Below are 13,195 nucleotides of genomic sequence, written 5' to 3'. Positions count from 1 at the left end.
GATGAGCAAAATGCAATGAATCTTCATTTTAAAATACATTTTAGGTGCCTAAAAAGGGGTTTCATCTAACAGAAATAATAATCTATACAAGTATCTTTCAGAAATAATACTGAATATGGATTTTATGTTTACATTTTTCCTGAAGTTATGTAAACAACCAACTTACTGTGTTAGCTTTTGATCTTGTTATATTTGCTTTTATATTTGTTCCTTCCTTTCTATCTCTTTTTTATTATCAATGTTCTGATTCTGTTCATCTTAGTAAAAATTCTTAGATTCCAAAAAAGGTAATCTGATAACCTCAACATTTAAAACTACAGCATTTTCTCTTAATTTTCAGATGTTTTTAAGTCTACATTTAATATATGAAACACACATGCGCGCGCGCGCACACACACACACACACACGTTTGATCATATAATTATTTCATCCTGGATTTGTTCTCCATTTCTAGAAGGCTGAGAAATAAAATAGTTCTTTCTCACTGTGAATTTAGTGGAGTATCTCTCAGCCATGTGTGTACTGTTACAAATGAATAGAATTCCAAAGTAGACAACATAATTTGATATATGTACAAAACAAAGGAGGACCGGAGGTAGAACTGGCATTTTCCACTGACAACATAATGAGTTCTAAACAAGACAATTTCTCAAACTGTATTTTTCAAAAGACCACAACAATTTTAGAATTAGAGTTTATACTTAGTATTTGCTGAGTTGAATTCTTTTTCCATTCTTCATAGCAACAAGGCTACAGACACCAGCAACAATTAAAAAAACCAATTTCACTTTTATTACCATTAGTAAATCTTTTACCTTGAAACAGTTTGCTGGACACAATCAAAGCTTCCCTGAGGATTATCTTTGCCAACATTTGACAGGTAGAAATCAAAGGTATGGACTTCATTTGGGACATCGGTTTTGGGAATCTTTACAAGCTGAAACACAAACAAACACAAATATTTATCTATAATGTTATAATTATGAAACTAAGCAGATACTTTTTCATATTTACAACTAATTTACAATATAGGATTCTGATATAACAAATGAAATTTTAGTCTGTCATTGACATATCCATTGAGTCCAAGAAAGACATGGAATTTAATTCAAACATTTAATATTTAAATTCAATAAATTGTCTTTCGGGCATAAAACTTCTAACAATATTATTTTTACATTTAGAAATATTGCAAGTAAGCTGCATCTTTCACTGGGAAGACTTAAAACAAACAGAAAATAATTCAAGTAATTTTGTTGACTCTTATCCCTGGTTCTGAAGATACTAAACATTACAGTAGCCCTATATCTTGCTTTTCATAAGGATGTGTTTGCAATCTATTTCCTTCTCTTCTTTTGATGGACTAAAAAAAGATACAATTCCAAGATTATTGGCTATGAAGCATAGCAGTAGTATCCCACAAATGCCATTTGCAACCTGCACATTAGATTTCCAATAAGCACAGTCAATGAGAAGCTGTTAGGAAGTTGCAAGTCACAATCACATGATATTGTGGTTCACAATATGTGGTGATTCACTTAATGACAACAGCTGGAACTGTTTGAGTTGGTGAGGTCATGTAACATTTTATTTAACAACTGCACCACTTAACAACAGAGAAGTCAGTCCCAATTGTGGTTGATAAGAAAGTATTACCTCTATATACAGGTGTTTAGGGTAAGAATATTTTTAAAAATGGGTAAAAAAACACTGAAAATGTCTTCCATTAGTGTTATACATGAGTAACATCTCTCACCTGCCAAAAAGAGGAGTTCTACATTTTGTATCAACTGCGACTTCTACGTAGTCTAGTTATGACCCAGGTGGTCAAGGCAAGGCAGACCTTTAGAGAGTCCTTTATTGTCCTCAAGAAGTGGTTCAACAAATGGCCCTCCAATAATCAGTAAGGGTCCACTCCATGCTATTCTGAAGGCAGTCACCCTCAGTGTCCCCCAAAACAGCCCATATATTACCAGGAAAGTCCACAAGGCAAAATCCAGACATAAGACAAAGACACACTACATGGCAAAGCCAATTCTGAAGGTAAAGTACAGGAAAGGGCAAAAGCAGTCCACAAGGCTAGTGCAAGACAAACAGCAGTCCTCAAAACAAAGGCAAAAAGGCACGAATCAAAGCCAGGGGGGTGTAATCCAAAACAAACAATTGTTCCTGGCAAAGACTAGCACAGCTTCTCCTTAAGTCACTCCACTTCAAGCATGAGGTGGAATAGGGCTTCTCCCAAGTAGCCTGCAGACCTTCTATGAGCTTGCCTATGCTCCGATCTCCGTGCCCTTGGATCAAGTGGAGGAAACAGATGTTCCTCATCAGAGGAGATCTGCTGCCTATCAGTACCATTGCCTGTCAGCAGGTGATCCTCCCCTGTGTCTGTGAAGGCAGGGAGCTCTCTGTCTTATCGACCACTTCCCCCAATACCGGAGGGGCCTAGGAAAGCAATGTCCTCAGCCCCTGGCCTCTCCAAACATGCCTGTTGACAGTCCCGGTTCAAACTCCTTCTCCTCCTTCGAATTGGGCTCCGATGGGGCCATGAGAAGTCAGTCCTATTTGTAATGTATTGCAAAAATTTGAGAGATGATGAGAATAAAAGGCACTGTTGCCAGAACCTCTTATTACTTCTCATCCAGACATTATTATGCCCAAGTATAGACACCCAAACCCATAGAAGAAATTAAATTGGCTGATAGCATATAATATGTCAGATCTCTGGATTAGTTCTTCCATTTGATTCGTGGAGATATCAAGCAATACAGGGAATCCAAGCCAAAGCTGCTACTCCTGCATCACCCTCCATAACCCATCCTTTTAAATATGTGCATATGTATCATTAAGCAATGCCCCCCCACAAAAATCTTAAAAATATATATTCAGAAGAATATCATGCTGAATTTTTTAAAAATGCCAAATGTATTGCTCTTCCTTTCAGCAGAGAGCCTAACAAACTTTTCTAATCTAAAACCACTCCCATAGTGAAAGTAAGAGTCAACCAAGAATAAGTTGGCAGCCATCAGTCAAGCAAATTGCTGAGACAGAAGAACATGCTTGTATGTTACTTCATGGTTTACTTGACATGAATGGGTGTAACATTCCATTGTTTATGAGACCTATGTGAAATAGTTGCCTCAAAGAAGGCAAATGATAAGGAGTAGACTGAGGTAAGCAATACCTATGTGTTTCACAAGCTTGATCTGCATGCAAAGCTAGCCTCCTGCATTTTGTTGAACTATCAGCTTTCAAATAAGAAATGACTGACAGTCTATGGAGCTCACTTGTATACATAATTATATAGGGAGGGGCTTTTCCTCAATAACATAGAACATGCTTTATGTACCTAAAAGCAAAATTCCTATCTTTACAAAATTCAGGCAATATTGAGAAAAGCCTGCCTGAGAAACTACTGCTACTGATCCTAAGATAAGTAGCTATCATGAGTAATCTATGTGAGGAGTAGGAGCATTGCATACACAATGAAAGAAATGGTATCCTGTAAATATGTTTTCCAAAGGTTTCCATAAAGAAATGTTCTCAGAAGAGCATCATTTGCAAGTATAGATAAGTATAGGGTGGGATGCAAATATTTTTACTACTGGTTCTGTGGGCGTAGTTAGGTGGGTGTGGCCATATGACTGGGTGGGCATGGCTTCTTTTTTGCAGCCCCCTCGCATTCCATTTTTTTGGCCTCCTGGGAGGCCGTTTTTGCTTCCAGGAGGCTTCCCTGAAGCCCAGGAGGCAAAAAACGCAGCGCAGGTGGGCTGCACAGTACCCGCCCCACGCTCCATTTTTTTTTGCCTCCTGGGCCTCTGGAAAGCCTCCTGGGTGAAGCAATAAAACAGTGAGGGGGATCTTGGCACAGGTGTTCGTCTGAACAGCTGATCGTTTGGAGGGGAAAAAAATACCGGTTCAGCCAAACTGGTAGCTGATTTTTTACTACTGGTTCGGTCGAACGGTAGCATTTTTTACTACTGGTTCGCCCAAACCGGGCCGAACTAGTAGAATACCACCACTGGTTCTATTAGACACAAAAAAGAATAGCTGCAGTTGAAGTGGCAATAAAAACTAAACATATTCACCTATGATTGTGAGTGACAGCACAATGTGATTCCAGATTTGATACGGAATATCAATAAAGCAACCAAGCACCAACAATCCATTTAGCAAGAGAGCAGAGAAATTGCAATGTGAACTTATTTATAAAAATAAAGCACTGAATTCTAGCATGTTGAATAGGTAACATTCTAAAAGTCTTTAGATTAATAAGATGCTATAAATTACAAGTACTATTTTTAGCCTAACTTTTGCAAACAAATTATCTCTGAATCTACTGGTTATAAAAAAGACAAGAGTAATATGATCTGCTCAATTGATGGCTGATCAATGTGCAACTCTGGTTAAACAATAACTTGAATTCACAAATAGGGATAGAAGTTACAGTGCTTCTATCTTTAAGCTGAATAAATAGGAGCAAAGAAAGATTTCCTCCCAAAATGCTTTAACAAGTGGCTAACCAAAAGTCATGTTTTAATAAATTATCAATATGGATTGCAATTCTATATTGCCTTCTCAGTATTCTTATATAACAAACATCTGAACATGTTAATACATTATCAACCAAATTATTCCTACTATAGTAGCAACTTTGGAAACTAGAGAAAACTACTTGTTACTGAAAAATCAAAGATACAGTACTTTGCAGTCTAGAACTTACATTATGTTAGAATATCTTTAATTTTAATAAGCATGCCTATTAAATATTTCTCACCCTTATCCTGATATTTGATTTCACTTTGCTCTTTGCCATGACTTAACAGTTATATTGGTTCAGAATAAGAATTATGGTCATGTTCTGTTTTGGGTGAATTCCAAACTTTTGGCAATTTATGAAAAATTTGGGGCAGAAAGATCCAGAAACACACTTTGTTCTACTTGAAAGGATTTTTCCAGAACTCTGCCCCCAATATGTTGATTTGGGTAGAACTAAAAAGGTTTTTTTTTAAAAAACCCTTTTGAAGGTTGATTGTGAAAGGACTTGATGGGAAGGGGAAAAGGGGAAATAATGTATTTAGCTTATATGAATATTGCGATTAATCCACCATTGATTACATCTATTGCAGCCTTTTGGACAAATGATGATATAAGGAGTGGGAAAATTCTCCACCTTATTTTAAACAATATATTTTAAACAATATATCTCATTGAAATAATAAATTATTTTGATTAGTTTTTCTTTTTGAAAGACATCTTTCTATATGCCTGTTTTCTTAAAATCATTTCTCTCCATAAGGGGTAGCAGCCCCATTCGGTTTTGATCCTACAGTATTTAAGGTATACAGTTTAGTATACCAGTGTGGGGTGACCACTTTCCCTTTTGGCTTATTTATATTCTGCTTGTCATGCTGCATATTTAACTCTTGTCATGCACAATCTATTCTGCTATAAAATTAAACAGCCAATATTTGGCCCTGCTAAGGGTCACCTTGACTGAAATCTTCTGGGTACGCAGATCAAGAATGGCATATAAATACTGAGGAAACAGTTTGAGTGAGCAGTTTCAATAATCAAAAGGGTATGTAACTCAACTCTTCCTCATGCTTATTTCTATGAAACATGACAAATTCCATCTCCTGATAACTAGTTATCATAAGAATTTCATCATGTGCAAAGTACTTAACAATTTAACAAGCTATATTTTAAATAAGTGGATCAAATACAATCGAACTGCCTATACTGATTACCATGAAATTTGGTATAGTTCATCACCCCATAATAATCTATGTTTTTTTTTTCTAGTTCAAGCCAAAAAAAGATAGGCACTTTACCTCTTTCCCATGTTACATAATGAGAAAATTTACTAAAATCATACTCTGGAACCAGGAACTATTAGAATGGGCTACCATCAGACCAATCTGGGGCATGAAAGACTATTTCTGTAATACTAAACACAATCCTTGAAACAAATTAATCACTCTAACAGATCCAATAAGAATACGAACTGTGAGGCTTATTCATAATAATAATAAGTATAACTATTACCGTGTTTCTCACATAATAAGGCCGGGCCTTATTTTTTTTTGACCCCCGAAAAAACGGCTAGGACGTCTTTTCGGGTGACTAATCCCCCTTGCATCCTCGGGTGGATGGGCGGGCGGCGACAGCTTGGATATTCGGAGACCTTCGGGTTCGGGCCACCGTTGCTTTCCCTTCTCCCTTGCTGCCGCGGCATTAGACAACGCCGTGGTGTTGGCGCAGCCATGTGCGGCCAGTCAGGGCTCCTCCTGCAACCGGAGCCCTGAGGAGACACTTTGCCAGGCGCTCCCATCTTCCCTTTGCTTTAAGGTAAAGCGAATTATTTTACAAAGCTCCCCTGCCCGAGAGGCAGCCCAACCCACGTGGGAGGCTAATTTCGGGCCTCTTCCGTTCCTCCCGACCTCCTACACTGCGCGCTGACACGCCGGTCCTTCAGCCCAGCGAGCTCTTCCACCTCAAAGAAAGGCCAGGCGGGCTGCTGCGGAGCAGCAGCAGCGGGCTGAGCCGCCGCAGCGAGCCACCACCCTTAGCCTGAGCGGGAGAACGAGCGAGGTTAGCGCCCGCCAGCCCATCCTTCCTGCCTTTGAGGCACCTGCACCGAGCGCCTTCGCGGCTCAGTTTCCCACCGGCGGGTCCTCCTTTCATGGAGGGCTGTGGGGAATGCACTCGCCCGAGAGAATCTCTCCTCTCTCTCCGCAAGGTCAACGTCTGCTGCGGAGGAGAGGGCTGCAGCGTTCCTCCTGCTTGCTGAGAGGTGAGGAAGCCACGGCTCGCCCGGTGAGATTTGAGAACGAGGGGCAGGAAGAGGCACACACACACCGCGCTCGCTTCCCAGCTCTGCCCAGCATTTATGGCTCTGGCGCGGCCCTGGCGGGCAGCGAGCGCTCCCGCCGGACCCTCCGCTCATCCTGCCAGGGCTGCGCCAGAGCCGTAAATGCTGGGCAGAGCTGGGAAAGCGAGCCGCGGGTGTGTGCGTGCCTCGTCCTGCCCCTCGTTCCCAAATCTCACCCGGGCGAGCCGTGGCTTCCTCACCACTCAGCAAGCAGGAGGAACCGGCTGCAGCCCTCTCCTCCGCAGCGCAGACGTTGACCTTGCGGGAGAGAGAGGGAGAGATCCTCTCGGGTGAGCGCCTTCCCCCACAGCCCTCCGCACGAAAGGAGGACCCGCCTGTAGGGGAAACCGAGCCGCGGAGGCGCCGGTGCAGGTGCCTCCAAAGGCAGGAAGGACAGGCTGGCGGGCGCTAACCTCGCTCGTTCTCCCCGCGTCGGGCTAAGGGTGGTGGCTGTTTCCACTGCGAGCGGCTCAGACCCGCTGCTGCTGCTCCGCAGCAGCCCGCCTGGCCTTTCTTTGAGGTGGAAGAGCTCGCTGGGCTGAAGGGACCGGCGCGTCAGAGGCGCGCAGTGTAGGGAGGTCGGGGAGGAACAGAAGAGGCCCCGGGAAATTAGCCTCCCCACGTGGGGTTGGGCTGCCCTCTCGGGCAGGGGAGGCTTTGTAAAATAATTCGCTTTACCTTCGAAAGCAAAGGGAAGACGGGAGCGCCTGAAGCCAAGTGTCTCCTCAGGGCTCCGGTTGCAGGGAGGAGCCCTGACTGGCCGCACATGGCTGCGCCAAACACCACGGCGTTGCTCTAATGCAGCGGCAGCAAGGGAGAAGGGAAAGCAAGGGAGAAGGGAAAGCAACAGTGGAAGGTCTCCCGATATGAAGTGCCCCACCAACGCAGGTAGCACCATATCCGGGCATGCAACAAAAGTACTTCCTAACGGCAAGCCCCCCCCGCTTCCCCCCCATTTCGCAAGTATGGGGCTTAATTTGGGGGGAGGGGCTTAATTTGATTTTATGCCAATAAAACATGGTGGGGCTTCCTATTGGTGGAGGCCATATTGTTGGAGAAACACGGTACTATGAGCCTTACTAATTATAGAGTCCAAGCCAACAGGGCTATGCAACTCTTTGAAAATAATTAGATGTTTCAAAATTAATAGAAGAAAAAGTCTTCAACTTTTTAAAACAGCTACACCTTTCCCCAAATCATGAAGCTGTCCTCTTTAATTGCCACATGATATTGAGAAACAACACAGCTGTTTTAAAGAGCTGCAGACAAGTGTTACATTCACACCCTTCTGCCTTCAAAATCAATTATGAAACTTAATATAAAGCACTGTACAGCTATAAAAGCCAGTACAAATTCCCAAAATGATTTGAATGTTTTCCAGGCAAGCAATAACTAACTCAGACCAGTTTTGAGAATAAAATAAATGTGAAATTTAGTTACTGATATCATTAAAAGCAAATTCATGAATACAGGATTTTTTGTGTATGTGTGTACTTTTTATTTTGCTTTTTATTTTTCTTCTAGTAGTCATAGCCATAACATTCAAAGCATCTCATCCTTATAGAAAAAAACTATTCATCTTCTATTCCATATTTCGAAAAAGAATTAAGAAAATTCAGGTAGCTAAGAGACAGTTAGAAAAGAAATGAATAACCAGGTATCCATCATATGCATACACCTGATATTTATAGACCCCCATAAACATGAATATGCCACATTTTACTGTATTTTTACCCATGGGTAATACTTTTTATTACTTTATAACATTTTATAACATGAAAGTACAACTATGCTCACGTAATTCTGATCAGTCTATGTTCTATTGAAAGTATTACTTCAGTTCATATTAGCCAATGAGGGAGAAGTGTAGAGAAATAAAACTGCCAATATTATATTAAAAATAAATACAAGAAGAATTTGGTCACATACATAACTAGAGTCCGTATTGCCTTTAATTTTTAATGCCTAACTTCTTTCTCCTATATATTTAAACATTTGTCAAAAAATAAGTAATATGGCTGATAACATTTCCATATGGATAATATAAACATGACATGCAGTTTTTTTCACAGTCCAACTGGATCAATATTTCAGCTGATAATCTTATTGTAAACAAAATATTTAAAAGAAGTAGTATAAGCTTATATAAATAGTAAATATTAGAAAGCCAGTATTAAATGATATATCCAGCAATTATCAAAAATAATTACATAGCAAAACTTCCCCCCAAAATTGACTAACTTTAAATTTTTCAATGCCATTCTGCCTCCCGATTTTCAAACTTACACACTATTTTCATTCCAAATCAATTAAAAATTGTCAAAATAACAGGAATAAGAAATTGCCAAGATAAGATAATGTTCATGAACCAGTTGAATAAATAAAGTCAGCCAGGTGTCTCTGAGTTTTAGGTGAACTTTGGGCCAGTCACACACTCTTAACCGAACACATCTTAGAGCAGGGGTCACTAATATGAATTTTGACTGACGGTGGCTTGCTGAAGTTGGTGGGTGGGGAGGAGAGAGAGAGATCTGATCTAACCCCACCCCCCCTCTCTCTGTCACACACACACACACACACACAGGCAGGGGTGGGATTCAAATTTCTTAACAACTGATTCTTGGGCGGGGCCTAATTTGTGGGTGTGGCTTGGTGGTCATGTGACTGCCTGGGCATGGCTTATATGTAAATATTATAAATATTTATGTAAATACTGATTTTTTTTTAATAAAAAAGAGCAACCCAAAATCAGGCAAAGCAGGCAGGCAGATTGAGTTGCTTACAGAATCACAGATTCAGAGATCTATCTTTCTGCCATTGGCTACCTGAGCCTATCACATAAAATTTGCTTGCAAGCAAACTTATATGCTAGCAAGCAAACTCACAAAATTAACTCACAACAAACCATGTATGTAAATATTGAATTTTTTACAAAAAAAAGAGCAACTTTTACCCAAAATCAGGCAAGGCAGGCAAGCAGATTGAGTTGCCCACAGAATCACAGATTCATTCAGAGATCTATCTTTCTGCCATCGGTTACCTGCTTAAGCAGAGCCGAAGATCTAAAGATTAGCTAGAAAGCAAGAAATGCAACAGTTGCCTGCTTTCTAGCTAATCTAAATCTCCCAGCACAACAGAACAGCTGATGGTCAGGGGGGAAATAATAAAAGGAAAAATAGCAACTTAGCAGGCAAGTTTGCCAGGTAAGGAGTGAGTGGGCGGGGAGTGTTTCGGCGGGCCATGTGGGCAGCGCAGCCTTGTGTTCCAGAGCAGCCTGGATTAATTGCTTTGGGGGTGCTCTGGGGGTAACATTTCTCTGTGGACCACCAAAATTTTCTTGCAGCCCACCGGTTGGTGACCACTGCCTTAGAGGGTTCTTGGAAGTAAATGAGAAGCATTATGTTTAGTGTCTGACAAAATTCAGACATAAATCTAATAAATGAATAAATCAAATGTTGTACTTATCATTTATCACAATAAGATTATAAATTAGGAAATATTTTCAAATATACAATACATGGCTTATTCAATACATTAAATAATTTAAAACAGATGTAGCTCATTATTTAATATAAACTGCTTGTACGTAGATAAGTTTTTCTTAATAAATATACATACCCCTTGAAGCCCTTGAAATTGTATTGAAGGTCGAGAAGGAATTAAATTCTAAAGGAAAAAAAGCAAAATAATTACAAACTTAAAAAGTAAAAAGTATTTTAGCAAAACATTATAAAGGATTATGTAAATAATGCATATTTAACAGAAGTATGTTAAGAGATACCATAAGAAATTATATACTAAAATAATTTCTAATATTATAGACTTTAGATATGGAATCTCTGAAATAACATTATTTGTATTTCTAATTAAAATAGAATTACTGTACCAGTGCAAAACAAATAAAATTTAATTCATTTAGTTTGAATGTAAAAGACAAGCAGAACATTACATGATTTGCTATTAATATTAACTAATTCAGGATCTATTTGAATAGTTGCTAGACATATAATATATTATTAGTTTTAGAATGCTCACACAATGAATAGCCTTTAAAATATTAAATAGTAAATGGCTTGTTAAACTGAAATAGAGTGTTCTCTCTCTCTCTCTCCCTCCCTCCCTCTCTCTCTGTCTCTCTCTCTCATTACCTAACTGCATATACAGTATCTATTGTGGTAAAAGGAAACCAGTAACTGTGAATCAAACCACTGGAAATTATATGTATATAATAAAATAGAGAGAATGGCTTTATTATGAAAATAGTAAAAGTCATGCTCTTCATTCAATGCAAAAAACGATAAAACAACAATATTTAATTGTTAAAGAATCAATTTGTCCCTGAACCATAATTTTTGTTAACACAAAGCTCAGGCTATGAAATAGCAAATGATTTCTATATACCAAATTTTGATTTCCATAACCACCCTCTAGGATGCACTTTGGGTGGCATACATAATTTTTCTGTTGCCTTTCATATTAATGCAATATATTGAAGAAAAAAATAAATTTCTCAAAATGTTAACACAGCTACATCTTTTTCCTGACTCCTACAGCAGTTTTAGAAGCTATTCCTGTCTGTCTCCCCATCATTAATTCCTTTGCTAGGCAAAATGTTAGCTGTATGAGCTTGAAAAAAAACAGCTTCCTTAACAATTAAAACAGTTAAAACAACTGTGTATTCTGAAAACCTATTTCGAAGAATTTAAATAGCCCTAATAAGAATAACAAAAACTATTAACCAATTTAGTTATTTCTTTTAAAAAAGTAGTCCACAGTAGTCCTCAATTAATTCATTTCATAAAAATAATCAATCAATCAATAACTCAGTAGCTGTAAAATGATTTTTAAAATATATTTTGGTATTGTTAAAATTAATTTATAGTATTAGGAAACATCAATTATAAGAAGTTTACTTTAAAAAGTAAGCTCTCCTCTCTTTAGCTTTAAACCTATGCAGTGATGGCGAACCTTTTCAGCACTGAGTATCCAAACTGGAATGCGTGTGCATGCGTGTATGCCAGAGCACCAGAAACCCAAAAACCAGCTGGCTGGCATGCGCATGCCTGGTTTTTTGGACATGTTTTGGGGCTGTTTTCAGGCCATTTTGGGGCTTTTGGCCAGAAAATGGCCCAAAAGTGGCCTAGAAAATGGCCCAGAAAACAGCCGGAAAACGGTCTGAAAAACCCTGGAAAGTAACCTGAAAAATGGCCTGAAAATGCTCCAAAAAAAGTCTGAAAAATGGCCTGTTTTTTGGCTGTTTTTCTTACTGCACTCCAGTGCCCACAAAGGCTAGCTGGCTGGCTAACCCTAAATCTAACTAAAAGAGCATCTGGTGATGGTGCGCGTGCCCACAGAGAGGGCTTTGTGTGCCACTTCTGGCACACGTGCCATAAGTTCGCCATCACGGCTATAGTATAAGCTATCTTAGAAAAAGGCAAATTTATAGAATTTAATCCAAGCAACTTTATTTAACTACTGACAGAGATAAGAAAATGGATAGTAGAGACTTCATTACTTAAAGGTTGGCTTTATATATATAAAACGCTAAATCATAGTTCAGTGCTGAGTATATGAGCCAAAATGTGTTCTCATCTGGCTCGGCTTCAAGAGCAACACTAGAAAATGTAGATATGGTTTTCAATTACAGCAAACTAGTAAAACTCTTTAACTAGTTTTTATAGAAAAAAAACCTTCATAAAATATATTTGTATCCTTCCAACTTCTTCCTGCAGCTCTGTTAGTGGAGAGTGTTGAATTGGGATACCAAAACAAAAGTGATTATGACTGTACACAGCCTCCACGCAGCGCCCAGCCTCACATTTCTGAGGCCCCAAAACATCTCATTCTACTCAACTTTAATTTGAATGTAAAGAAGAAATGCTGTTTATATGACAAATTTTAATAAATTAACACTTTAGTCCTATGCATATTTAAGAAAATAACTGGCCTGCTAGATCAGGCAAAAGCCCATAAAAATGTAGCTTTTTAAAAACTGAAAGAAGCCAACCAGATAAGAAACCGTCTAGCTCCTGTTATTATTCCCCTTCAGCTGGTATTTAGAGCATACTGCCCCCAATCTCAAGACAAATGGCCTTTTTACAGTTAGCACTAGATTTGTACAGTGCATCAACAAAAGTGTTGTCTGTGCATGGACACCCATGTTCAGACAATCAGAGTCAGTTTTTGAAATAACAATTTCAAAGCAGTTTCTTTAATCCTTTAAGAAGGAATATTTCAATTAGACGAATACAATACATTTTGCAAAGCAGAGCTTTCAAACACACTTTTGGTCAGCTCTATTTAATATTACATTTTAAAGTGAT

At 39.1% G+C, this 13,195-nt stretch overlaps 1 protein-coding gene across 1 annotated transcript in view; it reads right to left on the bottom strand.

Moving 5' to 3' along the window:
- Window positions 1-13,195, bottom strand: part of ELL2 (elongation factor for RNA polymerase II 2) — a 43,302-nt gene that overhangs the window by 23,761 nt on the left and 6,346 nt on the right. The window contains exons 2-3 of the mRNA XM_026672586.2: window positions 10,491-10,538; window positions 817-938 (exon numbers count right to left, since the gene is read on the bottom strand). Coding sequence (XP_026528371.1) covers window positions 817-938; window positions 10,491-10,538 — 170 coding nt within the window. The remainder of the gene's footprint in view (window positions 1-816; window positions 939-10,490; window positions 10,539-13,195) is intronic.

This window comes from Notechis scutatus, chromosome 2, assembly GCF_049901735.1.
Source record: "Notechis scutatus isolate UNSWTSFEM ecotype Mainland chromosome 2, rNotScu1.2, whole genome shotgun sequence".
Taxonomy (NCBI): Eukaryota; Metazoa; Chordata; class Lepidosauria; order Squamata; family Elapidae; genus Notechis; species Notechis scutatus.
Note: the sequence above shows the minus strand (reverse complement) of the source record. Positions and strands in the feature narration are given on the sequence as shown.